The sequence below is a fragment of the Uloborus diversus genome, chromosome 10 (genome assembly GCF_026930045.1).
Source record: "Uloborus diversus isolate 005 chromosome 10, Udiv.v.3.1, whole genome shotgun sequence".
NCBI classification, from domain to species: domain Eukaryota; kingdom Metazoa; phylum Arthropoda; class Arachnida; order Araneae; family Uloboridae; genus Uloborus; species Uloborus diversus.
Window position 1 is genome coordinate 8,458,223 of NC_072740.1, and position 24,821 is coordinate 8,483,043.

Below are 24,821 nucleotides of genomic sequence, written 5' to 3' on the forward strand. Positions count from 1 at the left end.
TCATAGACGAAAATCTAGAAAAGGACGGTGGTACGCTTGAAGAAGACTGAATCCTGGTGAATACTTTACATCACAATATGGCGCATTCAACGTTCTACATTTTTATTAAATATTAGTATTAAACTCAGTTTACGAACGTCAAAAAGTTTGATAAAATATGGTTGCAATATACAGGCAACTATGCCTATTTTCTAAAGAAAAATCTTCCAAAGCTGCACTTATAAAAATGTTATTATTAAAAATGATATAACTATAAATCATAATTGTTTTGAATTTTTATAATTTTAAATCATCTATGTTTAAAATATATTCATTCTTTTTGCGGCATTGTCTAGAGAAAGTTTGGGTTTCTACGTGCCGCAGATTTATATAACCATGGTCCATGAATGCTTCTTTTCCCTTAAAAGTAGAGCCCCTTGAGTAGGTGGTGAGGTTGTCGTTCCTTCAAGGGCTAATCACAAACATACCACCGGCCCCATAAATCGCAATTTGCTTTTACAAAACACTCCTCATACAAAAAATTAGTTTCCAGAGTGATAATGAATTTTTTTTCCGAAAAAATCTAAAAAAATACGAAAAATTTCTACTTTTCACCTAGGGTAGCTCTGCAACCGTTCACTTAACAAAATAATGTTTAGGACCATTTTGTTCGTAATTTAGTGTAGATTATTTTGTATATTTAACTTTTCGCGCTAAATACCATAGTTTTCTAAATATTTCGGAAAAAACTGATAAAAAGTACTAATTTACCAACTTCTCCCCCCCTCCCCCCAAAACCCGACGCTGAAAACGGTGTAACTTTTTACCAAACAATATGTGGACAGTATACAACAGTTTGGAGTTGACGGGAAACTTTTACTTTGGATGTTGAGGTTAGGCCTTTTTTCGGCCTATTTGCACCGTACTATTGTCACATAAAAGGTATGCACTGGATGTTAGTTTCCAATAAAAATTAAATCACCCATGCATTTAGGGGTTCAACAAATTGAGGAAAACAAAAATGTTTTTTGGTCATCCCTCATCGTAAAAAACTTGGATTAAGCTGTAAATTTCAGAAATTAGTTAGCTTACTACATGGACATTTATTTTACTTTCAAGAAAATATAACTGATATTCACATAGATATAAGTTCAAAACTATGAACATTATTTGAAGGTTTTTTTGTTCATGATATGGAAAGTTTTCCATGGAATCTTAAGAAAACTTGACAGCATACAAGAAGTAAAAAACTAAAATTTGAAATCAAAATAATGAACATTTGATGAAAGCTGTACATTTAAAGCCATTAATTTTACATTGTGCATGCATGAACGATAGCTATCATAATTAAAAAACCAAGTAGATCCCACAACTCATAATAAAATTTCAGTTTTACATCTTAAAAATTCAGAAAGATGTCGGCGATGTAATGGGCCAAATTTCAATAATTCTTGAACAAGAGATTAACTGTGAGAGGTCATTCCCAAAATGTAAAATTGCAGTTCCACTGTACCTTTTTATTTGTAACCTTTTTCCTTGAGATTTGTAAAAACAATTTCTAAAAAAACATAATGTAGAGCAATCCTTTTGAACAAATTATTACTTATAGTTACCTGAAGTATTTAAATATGTGGAAAATATCATCTTTATTTCACAGATTCAGTTGGGGCATTAAAACAATATGGGCAAAAGTTTTGCAGCTTTCAATTTAAAAAAATCAAAAACAAAATTCAACTCCCAAGTTTTAATATTTAAGGAAATTTACTTGCATGTTAGCTCTGAAAGTACTATGAGTTTCAGCCATAAATTAACTATTAGCAGCTCTGATAGCAGTAAAAGCAATGCCATCTCCAAGACTTGTTTTTAATTAGCATGATTCTTTCACCCCTCATTTTATAGCACAATGGCTTCTTTAAAAAAAATATTTTATGATGTACCTGCACTACAATGTACTAGGAGGAGCAAGCCATTGGCCCTTCTCCTGGGTAGCAAAATCATCCCATTTCTGTTTTTTCAGTTGATACTTCATGTAAAAACTTGAAAGAAAATGAGAAAGGGCGGCAGATTCAAGTTTTTGACCCAGCTTAAAAAAAATTGGAAACAAGTGAACAGAAAACGGAATGTTATCACAATAAAACTACGTAAGCAGAAAAGTCTTTTTTTTTTTTCTTTTGAACTACTTTTTATGATCACTGATATTTTTTACGAGGTCCTATTTTTGTGACTCAGAATTTTTTTTTTTAAATTGTAAAATTTTTGATTTAAAATAATGGATAAATAAATGCCTGAATTTGAATTTTGCCAATAGCTTTGATAACACTAGTCAACACAAAAAATGCATCCGGTTCAAAAATAGCTATTTACGAAGTATTTTGCCTCGCTAAACAGGAAAATCAGCATAAAAAGTTGACATTAGCTCTGGATTTTAAGATACAGAGCCAACTAGGATAGTGAATTCTCACTAATGCTCTTTTTTCCTGGCAGATAGAAACAATCCATGTGGGACTGACTGGCTTTCAGGGCCGCCGAGAGCTCAACCCGGGTCCCAGGGCAAAATAATGACTTGCGGGCCCTCCTTCAACCATTAAAAAAAAAAATCCTGTTTACTGTCCTCACCTCTTATTTACATTTCAGTAAGCTCAAGTGCACCTTCTATACTGCAACATCTGCTTTATAGTAATCTTAGGCATCATACCATGAGTCAGTGCACAATGGGGAAACAGAATCGTATTTGGTAGTTTTTCTTCGTAAAAAATATCAAAATAGCTGTTAGATAAAAAAAACAAAGCTAACCACTCTAATGTTAAACAAACATCTTGATCTTGACACTTTCAAAATTCTTGAACTCATTCAATTTGTTTTCAAACGTATATATAACAAGAGAGAGAGAGGGTCAACATTTTTGTACGGAAAGAGGGGGGGCTGTCATTACTAGTATCACACAACCAAATTTAGAGAATTGCATTGAGCAGAGAAAAAGAAATAACCATATGAACCAACAGTCATAAGTGTAACATTCCCAAAGGAACTCCTTCCCCGGAAAAAGTTCGAAACTATAGTTTTAAAATTGCAGTTTTCACTAACACAGTTAATGTTAAGAGGAGGAGAGGTTCAGGGACTTTTATGATGGGGGAAAGCTTGTAGGCTCTGCCTTTGAAATTTCTCAAAATTGAAGTTTTGATAGAAATTAATTTAGTTATATAGGACAAATTACTTAATATTTTGACGGAAGCTTTTACTATTTAGCTAGCGGAGTATTTTATTTGAACTTTTCATACTATTTAATGGTTTTCTTTTAGATTTTTTACTGTCACAATTATTTCTACATAATTTTTACAAAACATAACTGAAATGAATTCAGTGAAAAATAATCTCTAAGATTTAAAATGTGCCTAGAGATATACCTATAATAGAAAAGTACCATTAAACTTATCTATAGAAGCAATGCTGTAAGTCAAACATTTTTTTTTTTCCAGATACTCAGAATGACAAAGTATTATGTATAATGCTAGTGGCTAAGATCAAAGACTGCCATATAATGATCGAGTTAAGGGTGGATCAAGCTTCTGCCTTTGGAGAGTGCCATTCCTGGAAAGGGGGGGGGGAGGCACGAGGAGATTTGTTTTATAAAGCACTTTTGGCCATAGGGCCATTTTACGATTTTTTGTCCAAATGTAGAGTTCGCAACATGACATTTTTTGCCATAACTATTTAATTCACTGTTTGATTTGCATATCATTTTATTCTGAGTTATTCCTACCAACAGATAAACTCAAAATAAAACAATGTGTTAATCAAACAGTAAAACAAATAGTAGTTATGGCATAAGAAGTGTCATGTTGCGGACTTTACATTTGGACAAAATACTGTGAAATGGCCCCACAGCTTTAGGCTATTTATGATCGCTTATATAAAATATCACAATTCTCCCCCCCCCCCCTTCCCTCTGTTTTCATGCCTGAGATTTGTATAGCCCATGAAAAATGTGCGGATGAGCAAGCATGTAAGTGAACTCACCTCAATGTTCAAAAAAAGTTTTAAAAAGTTCAACGAGAAGGAATAAAACTTCTTACGTATATTTTGTCATCAAAGGTAGTTGGACTGGTAATGGCAGAGTTCTGGCTACTCAAATAACTGAAATTATAGGCACTACTTTAAGTAAGCAAATAACATGCAAAACAAAAACAATAAAACTTCAAAACCAGCAAAATATATATAAAAATGCTAACAAAAAATAATATAGCTACATGCAAAAAAAAAACATAACAAAATAAAAATTTAGCTTAGAAATAAGAAAAATCAGGTTTAAAGCCCATTACTTTGGTTAATACTAATCTAAGCAATTTGTAAATAATTATACAGCTTCATTTAAATCCATGTAATAAAGAAATACACTAAAGGAATGAAAAATACATTTTTGAAATGGGTTTTTCTTCTTTATAGTCTTAAAAATAAGTTAAATTTTAAATTGTATTTTATTAAGACAAATTTCCAATGTTAGAACAAATTTGAAATTTTCTATTCATGAATATGTAAATTACTTTTAAAGAAGAAAAAAAATTTCTATATATAATCAAGATTCTATAAACAAAAACCAAAATCACTTTTTAGCATTAAAATTTAGAAATTTAACTGAAATTTAAAAAAAATGCTCTAGCATTATACATACAACAAAGGAAATGTAAGTACATAAGCTTGAAGAAACACTGGAACTTTTCCTTTATTCTTCAGTTTCTTAGAATAGAAAATACATTCAAAATAACTACATTAAAATAATATCGGAAAATATTTTACACAAATAAATTATTTACGTACGAAAAAAAGAAAAACTTTCCACAACTAGTTTAGATCATGATTTTAAGATATAAATGTTCATTACATATTGTAAATATGATACTGAATTTTTTAAAAAAAACTACCCATATTTCTTTTGCATTTTTATAAAAGTTTAGGTATTTTTTCAATAGATTTCGAATTACTCTTAAATCATAAACTCAGAATGAAGAAGGGAAGCAATACTATATTCCAATTTCTTAATTCTCAAAGTTGTTAAGTTAGAAAAATTGATTTAGAAGACATTTGAACTGTCATTTTTTTTAAACTTGTTTAAGTATACAACTCTGATAGGTTTAACAATTATTTAAAAAAAAAATTGATGAAATTTTCATTCCTAAACATATTGTCAAAGAAGCTTAATTCACTGAACAAGACGATCAAGTTGAAATAGATACATTTGAGGATTCAATTAACATGATGAAATTAATTTGGTAATAATTTCCTGATCCTTCAAGAAAAAGACTTTTTTAGACAAAAGTCTTGGAAAATACATTTTCTGATTTTGTACGAAAGGGTTTCCGAACATCAATTCTCAACTGAAAAAAGGCAATAATTTTTTTTAAAAAAACTAAAATACCTCAGCTCCGTCATCAGCATCCTGAATCTTGATTTATATTCAATAATTCAAATAGGATGGTGAAATTAATGGTAATCATTTCTCGATCCTTCAGAAAAAGTAATTTATTTTGTATACAAATCTTAGTAAATGAGATTTTCTGTAACTGGAAGAGAGGTTTTGGAAAATCAATTTTCAACAGAGTAGGCACATAATAACTAAAAAACTAAAATACCTCAGCTCCGACATCAGCATCCTGAATCTGCATGCGCTGCCAAGGATCTGATATCAGTGCAAGAGGCATATTACGCTTTTCTGAATTTTTTGTACTGGATCTTCTGCCCCTTGAAATAATTCTATGCCCATATTCTGGGCGATGTTTTTCTTTTTTCCAAACTTTCATAAAATATTATCCTACTTTAGGTAACTCCCAGTATTTCCCAATAACACTGAAGTCCTTGAAACTCCGAAATCATACAATATGCTGACAGGCACAGTGTCTTTCATTGAGAAAATCAAATTCTACACACTCCATTCAAGAATCTTTACTTTTCTGAGAAAAAAAAAATCAAGCACGATTACGATGTATATCACTGAAATTAACCTTTCTTTTTTTTCATTGAAATGAATCGAAGTTTTTAGTGAAGTGCTCATCTCATTTTCAAGAAAAAATTAATGCCCTATTCATCGAATTGTATTTAAATTAGTATTGATAGAAAATTAAAAAATAATTATAAAATTCCTGTAGTCCAGTGGAGAATGGATTATATGGAGCGGGGTTTTCACTGGGTGTTTGACTAAAGAAAAAGAACAACAGTGGCAACAGCTAAAATTGCCAAGCGGCGGAGAGCGCCTGGTTTGACAGCTGCTTGAGCACAGAAACGGAGGTCGTGGCGGAGGGACTCTACCCTGTTGGCACTCCGCCAGTGCGACCACCCCCTAGGTTGTGGCGTCTATGCCCTAAACACACACGTTAACAAACACATGTCTGCACCTGGGCTTTTCTCAGATGTCTTTTCATCCATAAGTTCATTTCTTCTGCATTGAAACGTGCATTCCTTGTAACGCCGAAACATATGTCAGCAGTTATCTGATGTGCTATTTGACGTTATTTCAAATGATACAAAGTGCAATATGCATATAGATATTTTACCCTACCTCATGTGTTTTTGGCGAATTACGGGAGTTGCGGTTTTGACACACAGTAGACTTTCTTATTCTATTCAAATCATTCCGGGGGGTATGGTTCAAGCATCAGGTATCGAGAAAATGAAATTTTTTTGGGTATTGCTAGAAATGGAAATAAAGTGACGAACAAAAGTAGTAATGTTAACAATTGTAATTTAGGAAATTTCAGGGTGTTAAATAAAAGCAACTTAGGCATGCTTAAAGTTTTCCATACCAATGCTCGCAGTATTAGGAACAAGATGGATGAATTGAAAAGCATAGTTATGGATGAGAAGTTGGATGTTATTGGAATTACAGAGACATGGGCTACCGAATCTGATGCAGAGTTATTACATATTGCTGGGTATAATTTGTTCAGACAGGATAGAGTAGGTAAAAGAGGTGGTGGGGTTTTATTTTATGTTAGAGACAATTTTATTTGCAATGAATTGGTCATAAATGTTAAGCCTACTGACATTGATATGGTTTGGCTGGAGTTGATGAGCAGCAAGGGCAAAAAGCTACGCTTTGGAAACATTTATAGGCCACCTAATTCAAACCAGGGACAAGATGAACAGATGTACCGTATTATTAGTGACATGTCCAGTAAGTGATTCGTTATCATAATGGGGGATTTCAATTTTCCGGGTATTGATTGGAATAATTTTTATCCTGGTAATGGCAAAGCAGAGGAATTTTTAAAAGTAATTGGTGACTGTTTCTTAGATCAAGTTGTAACTCAGGGAACTCGAGAGGAGGCCATTTTGGATCTAGTTTTTTGTGACATAGGTAGTTTTGTTCAGGGGTTGAGTGTAGGGGAGCATATTGGAGATAGTGATCATAACAGCATTAGGTTCCGGGTTAAATTTGAAGTGTGCAAAGATGATAATTTTAGGTTTGTGCCCAATTTCAGAAACACCGATTTTGTTGCACTTAGGCAGAGCTTGAAAGAGGTTTTTTCGTCAGGGTTGGAAAATAGCGACGTAGATCAGCAGTGGACGGAATTTAAGGATAAACTTGCTAAAACCGTTGGGGACTATGTTCCATTTAGGAGAAAAGGTGTTAGTACCAATATTTGGCCTATGTGGTTCTCCAGGAAGACTAAAGAAGCTCTTAATAATAAGCAAGCCACTTTTCGTAAGTTTAAAGAAACTGGTCAGAGTGCGGAGAGGCTCCAGTATGGTAAGGCAAGGCGAAATTTTAAGTATTTGGTACGGATTCAGAAAAGGGAATTGGAGCAAAGGCTGGCAGATGACATTGATGGGAACCCTAAGAGGTTTTTTGCTTACGCTAATTCTGGGAAAGCTCGAAACAGTCAAATTGGGCCTTTGGTTGATGAGTATGGAAATTTAATCCAAAACGATAGGGATATTGCAAATGTACTAAATAACTTTTTTTCCAGTGTGTTTAACGACAACTGTATCTCAACAGTTGACAGTAACAAGACACAAGCTATTATACAGCTTGAGGATTTTGTATTTTCCAGGGAGGAGGTTTTATTTCATTTGAAAAAGATTAAAGCAACTAAAGCTCCGGGACCAGATAATATCTATCCAAAAATTTTAGTTGAATGTGCAGAGGAATTAGTGGATGTTATTTTGAATATTTTCAATGCTTCTTATAACTCGGGGACGGTGCCAGAGGACTGGAAGCTGGCTAACATAACGCCACTCTTCAAGAAGGGGTCTAAAGGTATTGCTGGGAATTATAGACCTGTAAGTTTGACTTCGGTGATTTGTAAGATTTTTGAAACTTTGATCAAAATTAAGATCATGATGTTCTTAGAGACTAATAGTCTGTTGACTAGTTTGCAGTATGGTTTCAGGAAAGGTAAATCCTGTACTACTAATTTATTGCATTTCTACGACAAGGTTACCTCAGCTTTAGATAACAAAAAATGTGTGGATGTTTTTTATATTGATTTTCAAAAAGCTTTGACAAGGTACCGCATGTTGCTCTTCTCAGCAAGTTAGCTGACATTGGAATAGGAGGAAAAACTTTACTTTGGGTTAGAAATTGGCTTACTGGTAGGAAGCAAAGAGTAGTTGTGAGAGGAAATCATTCTAATTGGAGTGATGTTTTAAGTGGGGTTCCTCAGGGATCAGTTTTAGGGCCTCTTTTGTTTATTATATTTATGAATGACATCAATGAAAATATTTCTGGAAGCATGAATTGTTTTGCTGACGATGTAAAAGTTATGGGGATTGTCGAAAATGAAGAACAAGTAAAACAGCTGCAAGAGGATTTAGATCATATTACTAAGTGGGCAGATAAATGGGGTATGGCAGTTAATGTAGGGAAATGTCAAGTGCTACACTTAGGTCATGGAAATAAGCGTATGAGATATCGTTTACAGGGTTCAGTCATAAATCAGGCAGAAAATGTTATGGATCTGGGTGTCTTTATAAATCAGGACTTCAAATTTAGTCAACAGTGCAGTATTGCTAGTAACAAAGCCAACAAAATGCTTGGGTTCATCAATAGATCTATTTCAAACAAATCTAAGAAAGTTCTTCTGCCTTTATATAGGAGTTTAGTAAGACCTCATTTGGAGTATGCTGTTCAGTTTTGGTCGCCTTATCTGAAGAAAGATATTTTTGTATTGGAAAGGGTTCAAAGAAGGGTAACTAAATTAGTAAGGGGACTCTCAGATTTAGATTATGATGCCAGACTTAATAGGCTTAACATGTATAGCCTGGAGCAAAGGAGAGTCAGAGGGGACATGATTCAGTTATTTAAATTTATCAAAATGAAAGATGTAAATGGATTAAATTTTTGCGGGGAAAGCAGGACAAGGGGTCATTGTTTTAAGCTATTTAAATCTCAGGCTAACTTGGAAATCAGGAAAAACTACTACTTTAGCAGGGTCGTGGGCACTTGGAATAGCTTACCGAGAGAGGCGGTAAAGAGCAAGGGAGTGGATAGCTTTAAGAGGGCCATTGATCTTCATTGGGGACTAATTAATTGACTAGGACCAGCCTAGCTGGGCCCAGAGCCTGTTGCTGGTCGTCACATTTGTATTTGTATTTGTATTTGTATCTTTTGCTTGAAGTACTTGCTTTTAATTAGACATAGGTTAAAGAAAGTTCTGAAATGAGCCCACCAGTTTTTAACTTAATCCCGAAGATTGAAAAGAACCTATGTGAGGCAGCTGTTTCACGTTTGTGGCAAATCTTTCTACTGCAAGTGCCCAAACTATTCGACTGATGAATGAAAATGGTAAAAGGTCATTCCATAGAAATGTCAACCTCAACTTCAGAAATTTTTTTACCACAAAGCCTTAATTGTGACCTATTATTTCATTCAGCATACTTTCTAGTACATAAATCCAGTAACAGTTCGCAAAAATTTCATTCGGTTTTTTTCTTCTGGCTCTAAACGTGCGAGGTTATAGAAAAGGCTTAACATGTGTAAAAAACACGCATCTACGTTTTCTTGTGTAATGTAAAATTTTTTTGCAAATTTTTAAAAGAACTATGTTTATTCTAAATGATTAGATGTTGGCCCAGTAAAATTAACAGTTCTTTTTGCATGCATTATAAGATAAGTATTTTGATTAGTTTGGTTATTTCACTGAAAATATTTACGTTACGTTAGTCACGAAAATGTACTATTTTCTGCTTAAAAACTAAACCAGATGATTGAACCAAACAGAACTTTTTATTTTCTTACATCTGTGTCATATCTACTAAAAGTGCAAAATATTTATTTTAGTATCAGTAGATATAAAGTAATTAGTGTGACTAACGTAACATTTGAGCTGTGACTAACGTAACAGTTTGCATATGACTAACGTAACATTTTAAAAATGACTGCTAATATTTAAAACTTATTTAATTTAATGTACATTTTCATAAACAAATTTGAATATGTAGGCATTTTACATTGATTAAAAATATAACGGGTGAAAAATACCAGTAATATTACATTGTAGGCCTTCTGTTTACTTAGAAAAATACTTTTTTAAAGGTCTTTATAAAGATACTTCCAATTTGAAGAATTATTAAAAAAAAAAAAAAAAAGGTGAGTAAAGCAAAATAAGTACTCTACTGAATGTGCATTTAACACAAGAATCCAAGCTTCAAAATTAAGATAATAGAAATACAGTCTTAACAAAGAAGAACGTCTCTATATTTTAGAAAATACATCGCCACCTATTATTAAAATGAAGTAATGGCTGCTCGTTGGAAAACATTTGAAGATGTTACATGATACTGTGACAACAAGCACTGCTGCCATATATTTCAGAAAATGCAAGAATGATCATTTAGAAATTCAAACATTTGCGCAATTAAAATGTGTTCTGCAAAAACGTTCAAATATTTTTTTTTCAATATTACATTTTAATTCAAAAGGATGCACAACACTATTCGTTCGATGAATCAGTAAATCTTAAAAAATAGTATGCCATTGAAAGTACTACGGAGTTTCTTATGACGATAACTAGTATATCAGCAGAATACTAGAATTCAGTGAAACTACCAACTTGAAAAAAGTTAATTTTTTAAAAGAGATATATTTAGGATTTAATTAACCCAAGAATGACGTTATTCAGTTTGTAAAAGCAGTTTTTTTATTTGTTTTTTTTTTTTTTTTCGCACATTCAAATTGAGTTAATTGAACTGAATTCTTCTATTCAATTTCTTACACTAATATAGAAAAGAAGTAAAGAAAGAACCATAAATACAACACAAAGAAGGTTCCTAAAAAGTGTAAAAGTAATATAAGAGCAAGAAATTAATTATAAAAAGTTTTTTATATGCATTCTTTGTTTGTTATTCGATGGTTACGTTAGTCACGTTACGTTAGTCACACACAGTTTTTCGTAAAAGTAACATTGAGGACCAAAAAAGATTCATTTGTAACAAATCTGTAGTACATTTTAAAAAATAGATTGTTTTCCTCTTACAAATATAGCGGCCAATTTTTAATACCTGCGTAAGTTTCAGAAAAATTTGCCTCATAACATAAGCATTGTTTCTCAGGGTTGCAAAAATGTTACGTTAGTCACGATGCCTTTTTTGGTGAAAAAACACCTGCCAGCGCTTATTTTGCTTCAAATTCTTGGTAGAAATGAAAAATAGTCACCTTGTACATTTTAAATATGCATATTAAACCAAAACACATTTATTTTTACTCCCAGTGTAAGTAAAAAGAGTTTGAAAATCAGCTGCGAATGTTACTTTAGTCACTATGGAATGACCCTAAATTACATAGAATTAAAAGACTTTCTAGCCTCAGACTGTCATTGAAAAAAAAAGAGGGACACCATTTAAACTTGTAAAGAGGCATTGGCAACCTTTTTTTTAACATAATTTTACTCAGCATTTTAAAGTTAGTAACAAAATTGAACTTAATGTTTTAACTTCTCATGTATACTGGTTTATTGCATTCCTTGGATGAATTCCAATATGATTTTAAAAGTTATTTCTGTTTATTTTTTATTATATCCACTCTATAGAAGGTTAAGAACTCCCCTATTTTTTCCTTCTACATTTTTAAAGTTTTCATGCTGAAGTAGTGTAAGAGTAGTATCATTCAGAGTTTCAGTCAGCATAGCCCAATTTTCATTCTAAAGCCACATTATAGCTGTATGCAACCAAATAAAACCTGTTAGTAGAAAATAAATAAAAATAAATAAGTGCACACTATACTTATGACATGCCCCTCATATTTGTTTCTGTGTGATGTTTTCGAGTACGTAAATGTTGCATTTTAATGCCCATAAACTGATGCTAAAACATTTACCTATTTATGCATAACAAAGCTTTTAAGTAAACCAATCAGCAAAAATTAGATTGGTTTTGAAAGCTGCTTTTGCTTCCATCCCTTTTAAGGAAGAATAATATTGCATTTAGCTACAGCTTCTTGCTTGTAGCTCTTTTCTCTCTACTGAGTTACATTGAGTTCAATGCAAATAAATGTTATTATAATCATTATCATTGTAACAGGTTTTCATTATTTATGTGCCTCATTTTGTTACAATGTAGAAACAAAGTGTATCAAGATATGTTAAAATTATGCCTGTTTTACAAAGCAGTTAGAAATAATATCTTGATATGAATCATAAGCAAAATATCATGGAAGCTATCTACATAAATGTTGGTTGTTTAAACTTCTTGAAATAACTTCATTCCTTCAAAATTGCTTCAAATTCTTACAGAAATGGAATATATCCTCTTACATCATATGCTGCAACTCATTGTCCTGTTGTGCAAGAAAGAACAAATACTCCTGATATGTCTGATTCGATGAAGTCAACATCTCCTGAAGTGCAAGAAATGGAAACTAGACGAATTATTAACATCATGTGTAATATAAAGCCACAGGATGATAGCTTAAATTTATTGGTATGAATTTGTATACTTTTTTTCTTGAACATAACTTCATTTGAATCTTTTAAATTTATTTACAAAATTGAACTTGACCTTTTTTTAACTTCCCATATATACTGGTATCTTTCTGGTTTTTTAGATTAATATGATTTTAAAAGCTACTTCTCTTTATTTTGTAATATATCCACTTTATAGAGGGTTAAGAGTTCAAGTGAACCCCCACCCCCACCTACCTTTTTGCCTCCACATTTTGTATTTTGATGCTAAAGTAGTAAGAGTAGTAGTATTCAATACTTCTGTCAGCATAGTCCATTTTTCTTTCTAAAGCCAAATTATAGCTGTATGTATCATGTTCTTACGTGTAGTATTCCATTCATTTTGAGCATTTTGCTAATGAATTTTTAAAAATGAATTTTAATAATTCTCCTGTGGTGTGAACCTTAACATAAGTAAAATATTTTTTTTTTTAAATTTCATCTTTTATCTATGGTGAAATTTTAAATCATTTAGATTAGTGAATGTGTTTATTTATGTTTCTTTTATTCATCTGAAGCAGCAAGTGGTGACCTAGTTGTTCTGACTATTGATAAATTCATTATTCATCATCTCCTACAGCAAAAACTGCAGCAAGCTATTGTCTCTAAAATTATTTAAAAATATTATTGTTCTAAAAAATTATGAATATTTCACATGAGGAAAACTCAAATGGCAGATTCCATCTGCATTTGTGTGTGGTTTTGTATTCTTCATTTCCTACCATTATCATTCCACTTTAAGATGAAGATCTTTTCTAATATTTTACAGGTTATACAATTTGTTGCTTTTGATTTTCACCCTTAGTTAATTCCTTAGTTTGGTTGATCTTCTGGTTTCATACCATGGAGATACCAGTATAATGCTGTAGAGGTTCATGAATTCTAATTTCTTTTTACTTCCCAATACTTGACAAAGAAACAAGGAACAGAAATGTATTGAAAAAAGAAAAAGTAAAACTTAAAAATAAATAAATAAATAAATAAAATAAAAAATACTCGAACAAGCAAGAAAGTAAAAGGAATCAAGTTTGACCAATAAGTGTTCATTAGAGTTCTGGCATCCCAACATAATTTGTTTTTCTCACCAACCTCTGAACCTCTGGATCAAAGCCTGGGCTCTTAAGAAGGTGTTCTGTATTCTTGGATCCACTTTGCAGATTTTTCAAACATTTGAGGGTAGGATGCCTATTTATTTAGGTGTTCTGCCATGCATTCATGGCTAATCTTAAATCTGAATTTTGCCTTATGCTCCTTATGGGGTCCATGGCAGCATATGTTTTAGTTGTTTTGGACATTGATCCACGATAGTCTGACTTAAGAGTATCATTTTTTTTTGTACTTGGTCTGACTTAAGAGTATTATTATTATTATTATTATTATTATTATTTATTTATTTATTTTTTCTGTTATCAACAATTGGAAAAATCGACTATTTTAGTAAAAGAGCAACTGAAATGCATAAAAATTCTCTCTTTTTTTTGTTTCTTTTCTTAGGGAAAAACAATTGCAAAAAAATGATTGAAATTTCGCTTATGAGTTCACCCCCTACTTTCAGAGAAACAATTAAATATGCTTTTTTTTTTTTTTTTTGTAAATAAGTGTTTTAGAAAGTGTAATGTAATAAAGATATTCATGATTATAAATGTAATGTTCACATTTTTGTATGATAAGTTTCATTTTTAAAATCACAATTTTTATACGTTTTTTTTTTTCTTTTTTCGCAATAAAATACTGGATTTTGCGACTGCAATACTTACAAAACGTTCGCTTTTGCTGCTATTATTTTTGTTAACTACTTGTACATTCTAAATGAATGTCAAAAAAAAAAAAAAAAAAAAAAAATTGCTCTTTAATTTCTTGTATTCTTATTTCATTATTTTTTGTAAACAAAGGCAAATTTCCACGTGATCAAAAATGTTATGATTCTGGCATTTCTTGATTTGTTTTTGCTGTCAGTCTTTTTTTACCAGTCAGATATTTAAATTATACCAGAATGGCTGTTTTAGAGTCAACTAAGATGACTGACTGCTTTAGTGAAAAGTGAAACAGCAATGATCTTGGCATAAAAATTTCACATGCAGCTTCCTACAGGTGCATATTAGAAGAAGAGTTTGTATGCAGCTCCAGTGTTATCTTGATTCATAAAGCCATCTGTGTATACTCTAAGCCATTCGGGTTCAGGATAACGTTCTTGTAACATGCGTTAAGAGTTTGTGTTCAATATTGTGAGTAAAAATATGACAACATGCATACATGTACAAATAAAAGCATTTAAGAAAAGGTAAAAAAAACCTCTGAAAACAGCTGTTTTGGTGTTTCTTCTTCAGTGCTTCAACAGCTCTTCTTCAGTGCATAAAAGAATGAAGGAACAACCAGCCCAACAATACACAAGTGAATGAGAAAAAATAAGACGTGAATGAAGAAATAGACTGAAAGTGGCCGGAACCGGAAATGTTATGTCAGCAAAAAACAGCAAGGACATTACTACCTTGGAAAATTGTTATATGCAGAAAAAGGTTTAATAAAGAAAAGCTTTCCAAACAGTAGGGAAGAGGGTGTGCTCAACAAATCATTCATAATCAATGAAAATTCTGGGATTTTGTTAAGATAATTTATTTTTCAAACAGGGGAAAAAAATTGCCACTACAAATTTTTCAAGTAAAAAGATTGCAACAATCTCCCAATTTGCTTAAAGCAAAATATGTTTTCCTCTGTAATTGTTGTCTTTTTATTTTAAAGATTTCAGAAGACTTTTATCAAAAATTGCAAAATTCAAAAAGAAACCTAGTTCGGCTATTGAAATCACAGACTGACATCTTGTGTTAAGTTCATTTGGTTGAATTTTTCAAATTGTTTATGCATTACTTAATGATTAGTATTTTCCTCTTTTTCTGGATGGAAGTAATATTTTAAAGCTTGTGCACTTTATTTCAATAATTATCATATTAGTGGCATATAAGTGTCAAATAATTTAATTAAAAACACAGTTTGAAGAAGAGGGATCAGCTATGCACACTCAGCCAAATCCCCCCCCCCCCCAAAATAAAAAAATTCCTATGCAAGGATCAATAATTTGAACATTTTCCTGATTTTACTGCTACCGATTTTTATAAAAGTTGATGAAATTCCAACACTGATGTAATTTTATATTGTCTGACAGATAATTAACGATGTTATTTAGACAAAAAGACTGACTATATAAGAACTGTTAGAGATGCCAAATTCTGGGTTTGCCAATATTGATAAAGTTAACTGGAAATTAGAAGTAAGGAAACATATATTTAAATAAGAATATTTTCTGGTAAGAGATAAAAGTGATAACTGTGGTAAGTTTCCTGGTTTTCTCTTGAGGACTCTAAGCATTGAGTAGCTAGGAGGCAAAATAGGTACCATAGAAAATTGCTTGCCAAATAGAGGTAGCTGCTAATGAAATTTTCACTATATATATATTTTTTAATTATATATGTGCTTTAGTATAATCATAGCAATGAAATATTAGATAGCAAATATTTCACTTTATTATCGTATTTAAGATTAAAAAGATCTGAAGTTATTGCAGCAATTACATTTTCTATAAGAATATTACATTTTCAATTCATTTTAATGGTGATACTGCTCAGTTATTTTCTTTAAAATTTAGATACCAAATTTGTGTAAGATTAATGTAAGCATTTCCACGAATCTTCTAGATGACTGTACTGCTAAGAATGGATGACAGAATGAATCGACAATTATCATGTGAAGTTACTCCAAAGGATACACCTAATGATTTATCAGAAGAGTTAGTGCAGCATGGATTCATTAATCAGGTTTTTAGAATCTTTTTTTTTTCTTAACTTTCTTTATTCAATAAATCATATTGACTCATTTCATTATCTTTTCAGTTGTACTAAATATATAGGATTGGTTGGGGGAAGTGGGTCACTGGGGTAAGTGAGTCACCCCTAAAACTGAAGTGTAGATAAAGTTTTCAAACTTTTTTGCAATAATCATGTTAAATTTCATCACAATAATTAGTTTTGCATATATTTGGGTTTCGTGGAATTTTTTCTAGGTCATAGTACTTACAGGGCTCCCAAATGGTCCGCTTTTCCCGCCAAAGTCCGTTTTTTAAGGTTAAGTCCGCTTTAGACCGCTTTTTAACATTTTGGTCCGATTAGTCCGCTTTTATATTGTTTTTACTTAAAAATCAGATTTTAAAAGTTTCCATTGTGTTCAAAGATACCCCCAATGTGTACACCCAAATACGCGGCCGCGGCGCCTTAACCTGACTTTCCCGTATTATTTCACTTCAGATTGACGTCATTACTCCTTCAACTGCTGCAGCATGGAAATTCATAAAAAAGAGGTTTGGGGGAAGAGTTATGACGTCGAATCGCGGAGCAGGGTGCTACCGATATTTCTCGGAATTGCAGCCTCACGTTTGCAATAACGAATGAGCTTTCCGATCTCGGATCTCGATAACTCGAATATTCATCTCAAAGTTTTCATTGGATCCCAAGCTCTTGAGACTGTTGTGTCGTGCGTTTACTGTAATAGTAGCGCTGCAATGAACCACCTCTTTTGCAAATAAATTCGGAAGTAATCTCGTGGCGCATGCGCCATTTTTTTTTACAGGCGCATATGTTCGTAAATTTTGCGCCCTTGAAAAACCTTGAAAAGTTCCTGAAAAATATAAAGTTTCTTTTCCAAGTGCTTGAAAGCCTTGAAAAAGTATGAGAAATTTCTTTATTGCTTGATTCTTTCAAAAATCATTACAAGCAATCTAAAGCATACTTTAGATTGCTTGTAATTCTTTTAAAAATATTTCATCAGTGCAATTTTCTGAACATAGGTTCGATATGCAGTATCGCGAAAAATTGCTTTCGTGTTTGAGGTTTCAATCCCTTTGCATCTTGTAAATATTTTGATGTTTTTTACAATCGGAAGTTATTTTGACATGTGCTACCTTAGATTAGCTTATTTTTCGTTTAATTTCAATAATTAACGAAGGAATTAGTTTGGAAACCATGACAACATTGAACTTACTCAAACTTTGCGAAAAACTGCTTCTCGCGTTTGAAATTTCAATCCTTTTGCATCTTGTAAATATTTTGATGTTTTTGACAGCAGGAAATTATTTTGACATATACTACTTTAGATTAGCTTATTTTTCATTTAATTTCAATAATTAACAAAGGAATTAGTTTGGAAACCATGACAACATTGAAATTACTCGGACTTCACGGAAAATTGCTTCCCACGTTTGAAATTTCAATCCTTTTGCATCTTGTAAATATTTTGATGTTTATGACAATGGGAAGTTATTTTGACATATACTACTTTAGATTAGCTTGTTTTTCGTTTAATTTTGATAATTAACGAAGGAATTAGTTTTGAAACCATCACAAGATTGAACTTACTCGCACTTCGTGGAAAACTTATTCTCGCGTTTGAAATTTCAATCCTTTTGCATCTTGTAAATATTTTGATTTTTATGACAATAGGAAGTTATTTTGACATATACTACTTTAGATTAACTTATTTTTAACTTAATTTCAATAATTAACAAAGTAATTATTTTGGAAATCATGGCAATATTGAAACTTACTTGGACTTCGCGGAAAATGGGTTTTAGTGTTTGAAATTTCAATCTTTTTGCATCATGAAAATATTAAAATATTTTGCGCAATCGAATGTTATTTTCCCAAATTCTACCTAAGATTAGCATGTTTTGTGTTTAATTTAGTAGAAAATAAATAAATTTATTTTATGGAAAGTATGCCAAAATTGAACTTGGTTCGTGAAAATTTGCTTATCTGAGCTTTCGATCGTTTTGCATCTAATAAATATTTTTATATTTTTGGCAATTTGAAGTTGTTTTGACATGCTGCATTAGATTAACTCGTTTTAATTTTTATTTAAATAACTAAAAAATCAATGTATTTTTTTTTAAATTCAAATTTCTAGTTTTGCAACCTTAACTTGCAAACTTAAGTTTAATTATTATTAGCTTATTTTCGGTTATTACTGTTTCTTATAGGGGGGGGGGATATTAAATGTAAACAATTGAGTGCATAACATTTTAACTTAGTTTTTGTATTTAAAACAAAGTTGAAGTATAAAGTTTTATAAAGGTGAATTTTTGTACATTTTTTTCATTGTCATGATGCCTGCTAAAGAGGGGAATCAGTCCCCCCCCCCACCCGCATAAAAGTTCAAAGCACTCATGGTCTTGCAATCATGGAGTTTTTTTTAAATCTAAGTTGATGTGCTTCTCTTTGTGATTAAGCATTTCAGACATTTTTAGAAAAACTTTCAATACAGTAAACCTTTTATTCAATTGTTTCTTGTAGAAAAAGCAGTTTGTTTTCGTACACTTTTTATATTACTTTCTTTTATTTATATGTTAGCATTAAATGAAATCTGCATGTAATATTTATAGTGCGAATTTAGGGTAGTACCTTGAAAAACATTTTTTTACACTTGAAAAGTGCTTAAATTTTTTTTTCTCCCTAAAGGGTATGAACCGTGTGATAAAGAGATTAAATTTAAAATTCAAATACAAAATAATTTTATTATAAACTCAGTTGTAGCTTTGTTGAAAATCTAAACAATATTTTTTAGGTTTCAGTGTGAGTCATGAGGAAGTTTAAATTTCTCAGCAAATAGTTAGGTGAAACTGATGAAGATGGGAACAAAATTAAAGACTGGGGAAAACAACAAGAGAATAAAGTTTTTTTTTTTTTTGTTTGGTGTATGACAACGCTATATTAAGAAGCATTAAAAGACAGAAAAACATAAAAATAATTTTAAACTAAATAAAGATGAAGTGCAACTTCACCTATCCTTCAGTGATCCGTCAAAATGTATCATTATGCCTATTTAGTTCTAAAGAGGCTGCCTTAAGTGCTGAACTAAGTGCCCCCCCCCCACAATGTTATGCACTTTTATCAATGGATAAAAAAAAATCAGTTTCACTGGTGATAAAAGAATTGTATCTTTCGTTATTATAGTTAATTAATGAATTATCTTCACAAATTTAGCAGCTGGCAACTAATTTGCCTTTTGGTGCTTCATGGGTTTAACTATGAGTGGTCCTCCCAAGGTCCTCTTTTTGATCCTAACTGGTCCTCTTTAGTCCCCTTTTTGATTGAAAATGGTCCTCTTTTACCCTTTTCTTAAGCTAAAATGTGTTGGGAGCCCTGTACTTAGTCAAAAAAAAAAAAAAAAAAAATCTAAAAATATTTTTTTTTTTCGTGAGTTCAAGCAACATTTTTCAAATAAGTGTTTCCAGGTTAGTTTTTATTATTTTTTTATGATAATTAATTTTTCACGTTTAGTTTAATTTCAAGTTCATACAGCAGCAAGAATTTTTGTATAAAATATTGTTAATAAGTGTTTAAGAGGAGGGTCCCACTTACCCTGTAAATTTTTGCTATAAGGGGTAAGTGGGTCCCCCTATAATAATGGAGATTTTAAAACGCAAACTGATTAAATATTTGTATTAATAAAATAAAACACAACTATGATGCTCTGATAAGAATTGATAGTTCAGCTGTAAAAACTGCTAAAGCTGGTGATTATGTATTTGTTAAACATACATCAAAGTAAACCATAAAGTATTATGTGGGTCTAATGTTGGAAGTTGATAATACAAATTAAAGAAAAAAATATGGCAAGAATGAATAGAAATGGTGAGTTTTTATTGGCCTGTTGCAGATGCTGTTGAATCATTACTGAGGATGAAGTTCAGTATGATGATTGTTCTTCTTTAGCACGTATTAAATAGACGCAGCCATTTAGTGTTTACAATTTCTTTTTCAGCTTATAGTTTTGGTTAATTTACCGAAATCGACCTTAATCAACTATATTACGTTCATTGAACACACCTTTATGTGTTAAAAGTAAAATATAACTATAGGCTTTCAATAAATTTAACACATGTAATTGTTTTTTGTTTAAAAATGTTCTGTCATACATATTTAAGAGACAGTAACTATCTTGTAAACTGATGCGTTTACAAAAAAATAATACATACTAAAAATGTATATACAGTCGGACCTCCATATAACAAAGTAGCAAATTTCCGATAAAAAATTCGATATATAGAAATTTCGATATATAACGATCTTATTTTATCGTACAAGTCTCCTAAATCACTAAAATTAAAGCTGATTTTCGTGTATAAAACCCAATTTCTAATTTATATGAGCATCGGATTAAATAAAAGTTGAAAAATAAAAAAATAACAGAAATTACATTTTTGCTCCGTCATACATCTTCATTCTTCTGCAATTAACTTGATTCGCAACATTGGGAGGGAGGGGGGGGGCTTTCGTTTCGACAGTGTAATCGAGAGTAAAAAATCAGTCTACTTCATTTGATGATTTTTACTGAAGCTAAAAAACAAGGAATGATAATCAACTGACAAAAGGGATAACTTGAAACTGATTTTACAGTGTTACTGGTTACAACTTAGATTTGAGATAAACTTGAGAGAATTTAAGAACTCCAGAACGGAGCAACGACCTATCTACACAACCCTCAACCCCAGATTCCTTATGCGTTTTGTAGCAGACTTTAGTGAACATAATTTTCTCCCATAACTTTCATTTTTCATGAGACAAAGTCTGAAGTGGAAAAAAAAAATCTACAAATGTATGGAATTTTTTTTCGATATATAGAAACAATTTTTCTATGTAATGAACATAGAAATTTGCTGAAATTTCGATATATAGAAAATTTCGATATGTGGAAGTTCGATATATGGAGGTTCGACTGTACTTTGTCAAGTAAAACCTCTTTTCCCCTTCTTTTAGATATGCTTGATTTAAATTTAAATTAAATGGGGTTGGCTCACTTAATCCATTATTAAGGGGTAAGAGGGACACCCAACTGATTATATATATATATATATATATATATATATAAATATAATTTTTTTTTTTTTTTTTGAAAGTAGTCCTAATAATTTTGCAATGTTTCATAACAAAACTGTAACCTGATACCTTGTAAAATCTAAAATCTGCAACATACTTGGTCCCAAGCAATATGCGTTTAAGAATTGACTACATATATGTTAAGAAGTGTAATAGCTATTATTAATTTATCACACTAACATGAAAGTAGCATTTGTTTGACAAAATTTCGTAAGGAATTAAAATGATTAATTTCCTAAACTGAAATGTCATGTAAATCATTCATTTTATGTTTATTTATTAATGATGTAAGGTGCATACATACATTATAGTAGTATAGTCTGATTCAACTTAACAAAATTGTCTTGACCCCTGAATTTGCGTTTTGAAAGAACATTATATACCTCTTGCTCTGCATATTTTTACTTATATGTATGTTGAGATGCATGTTGCAAATTAGAACTGCAGTATACGGAAGTTGTGCTTCATATTAAACAAATTTTAAATGTTTTTATAGACATTGTATCAGTTTACTTTCTGATGTAAAAATTTAATACAGTGCATAATAGCTCTTAGAAACTATTGTAGAAATTTGTCATTTTTACAGTCATTAAGGTTTTGAATGGAAAGAAAATCGAATCTTTTTAAATTCATCCCTACCCTTATTTATTTAGCTAAAAAACCATCAAGAATCTTGATTATACTTGAATTCTTAATAGAATATCCTGTTTTTTTTTTCATTCCTATAGGTTCTATAGGCTTAATTTCTAATAGATTCTCATTTTAAGTTGAAGTTCTAAATATCAAATTTATTTTCTAATGCTCTCTTTAACAGGCTGATCGTGAGATGGTTGCTACTTTAATTGGTGATACTTTGAGCCGCAGGCACATTCCTGACCTCCCAACTGTGGCACAAAATGAAACTACTTAAAAAGAATTATTTACGTGGAATCTATTGTACTCAATATTGCCCAAATTAAATTGTGCCATGTGTGTTTTGAAACAATTGTGTACTTTGCTTCCACTTGACTGACAATTTTACTATGCTTTTGTGCAGTGGGTTTTGTACGTTATGAGCCTACTAACTTTATGTTGTGCATGTTGTAAAATGTTGATTTTTTTTTAAACAAATTTTGTGAGGAAAAACATTTCTGAAAAATTATGAATTCCTATGCACACTTTTTTTTTGAGTTAATTAAATGATTCTTTTTTATTATTATTATTTTTGATTTGTTGCCAGCATGATTTCTCTGTCTCCGTCAACCCTCCCCCAAAGAAATTTATTGCGGGCAAAATGAGTTTGCCTGCATTTGTTTCTTTTTTATTTTTGCAAATTGTCTTGCATTTCTTAAATTATTTTTTAAACTACACAATTGAAAATGCACCAACATATTTGATTGCTTTCATTTCAAAAAAAGAAAAGAAAGTGAAAGAATGGTAATGCAAATGTGACACATTTTTTTTTCAATCTTGTTAGTGAGATCTACTGTTCTTTATATTTGTTCTCACCAGAGAACTTTTCAAACTTATGCCAGAAAGAGCTTGAAACCATACATATGTCTAGATGTATGAATACATATGTATTGTTTACTAGTTATGCTAGTTATGTATAATTTGTGTTTAAATGTAAAATCAGGATTTTTTTTCAATACTTATGTTTTTTTTTTCAGTAAGTGTAAAGTGCGTATAATCTCGATTGAAAATGCTTTTTATTGTTAAATATTTCAAATGATTATAATCCAAGATAAATGAGCTCAAATAAATATTTTTAAATAAATATTTTTAATAGTTATATTTAGGCTAAAGTTAAAAATTTTGCATTTGAAACTATTTTATATTTATACATTATGTCCGTACTGGAAAGGAAACTACATCTTGATAATATCTATTCATATTTAGATGCTGTTGACATTTGATAGTTTTCTACTTACAGCTTATTATCTTAGAAGCAAAGTTGTTTCTAAAACATGATCATTAGATCCTTCATTACAAGTTATATAGAATATAACCTCTTTTGTTACATTTAGTAACCTTTTAAAAAAATTTGGGCTATGGAATCAAGACTTGATAAAAAGGTTTTAGGAAGGTATGGGGTAAGTTGCAATTTCTAAATTCACCTTGGGCCTATTTGTATGTTTGTGTATACATATTTTTTAAGATTCATGTATGACATATGTGCTTTAATGTAATACATATTTTATGTTTTAATTGCCATTGTGTTGGATTTTGCATTTAAAAAATGTTTGTCTCAATATATCTTTACATATTTTTGTTAACTTGTGATCATTGTATTTAGCTATGTATATTTGTATTCTTTGTTGTAATTTATCTTGTGTTTTTGTATATTTATCCCAACCTTAATATATTTACGAAAATGTTGTCTGTTATGTATTTATGAAGTGTGTATTGTGTTTTTTATTTCTTGCCTTAAAAATAATACATCTAATCTAAATACGCTTCGTACACTAAAATTGTTTTTAATCTTTTAAACAAGAAAACAGCTTTCATGTGTGTCATAGTAACATTCATGCAAAATCGTAATGAGGTATGTAATGAGAAATGAATGCAATTTTCAACAATGTCCTATAATTGTATATTTTATTAGTTCACGTACACTTATGCCGGCTGTCGGCAGGGAAAAATTTGGCAGCCAATTTCATTTTAGTGATGAAGGAAAAAATCTTTGCAGTCTTAAAAAATTGAAATAATAATAATAAATGAGCAAATAGAATAAGAGTGACAAAAAGTATTTTTCTGTAAAACTTTAAAAGAAAATTCAATCTTTGAATATTATTTAGGACTATCCAAGATTTTGTATCAAATTTACGTTACTAAGAGCCTTCGAGATGCATATTTAAAACTTATTTTTAAGGAAAAAACGTTAGTCATAGCACAAATCCATAACAAGTTTAATTTTTTTTTTTTTTAATGAATGGATGAATAAATATGATAGCTACATAGCAAGCCACTGACATACTTACATTTTTATTTATTTATTTATTTATTTTTTTTT

At 30.9% G+C, this 24,821-nt stretch overlaps 2 protein-coding genes across 2 annotated transcripts in view; one reads left to right on the plus strand and one right to left on the minus strand.

Annotated features, from left to right (window-relative positions):
• Window positions 1-5,774, minus strand: part of LOC129231597 (ribosomal protein S6 kinase 2 beta-like) — a 31,360-nt gene extending 25,586 nt beyond the window's left edge. The window contains exons 1-2 of the mRNA XM_054865956.1: window positions 5,599-5,774; window positions 4,053-4,113 (exon numbers count right to left, since the gene is read on the minus strand). Coding sequence (XP_054721931.1) covers window positions 4,053-4,113; window positions 5,599-5,774 — 237 coding nt within the window. The remainder of the gene's footprint in view (window positions 1-4,052; window positions 4,114-5,598) is intronic.
• LOC129231599 (nuclear receptor-binding protein-like) overlaps window positions 1-24,180 on the plus strand; it is a 95,339-nt gene extending 71,159 nt beyond the window's left edge. Inside the window, exons 11-13 of the mRNA XM_054865958.1 lie at window positions 12,702-12,888; window positions 16,598-16,717; window positions 22,644-24,180. Coding sequence (XP_054721933.1) covers window positions 12,702-12,888; window positions 16,598-16,717; window positions 22,644-22,739 — 403 coding nt within the window. The 3' untranslated portion in view covers window positions 22,740-24,180. The remainder of the gene's footprint in view (window positions 1-12,701; window positions 12,889-16,597; window positions 16,718-22,643) is intronic.
• The last annotated feature ends 641 nt before the right edge of the window (window positions 24,181-24,821 follow it).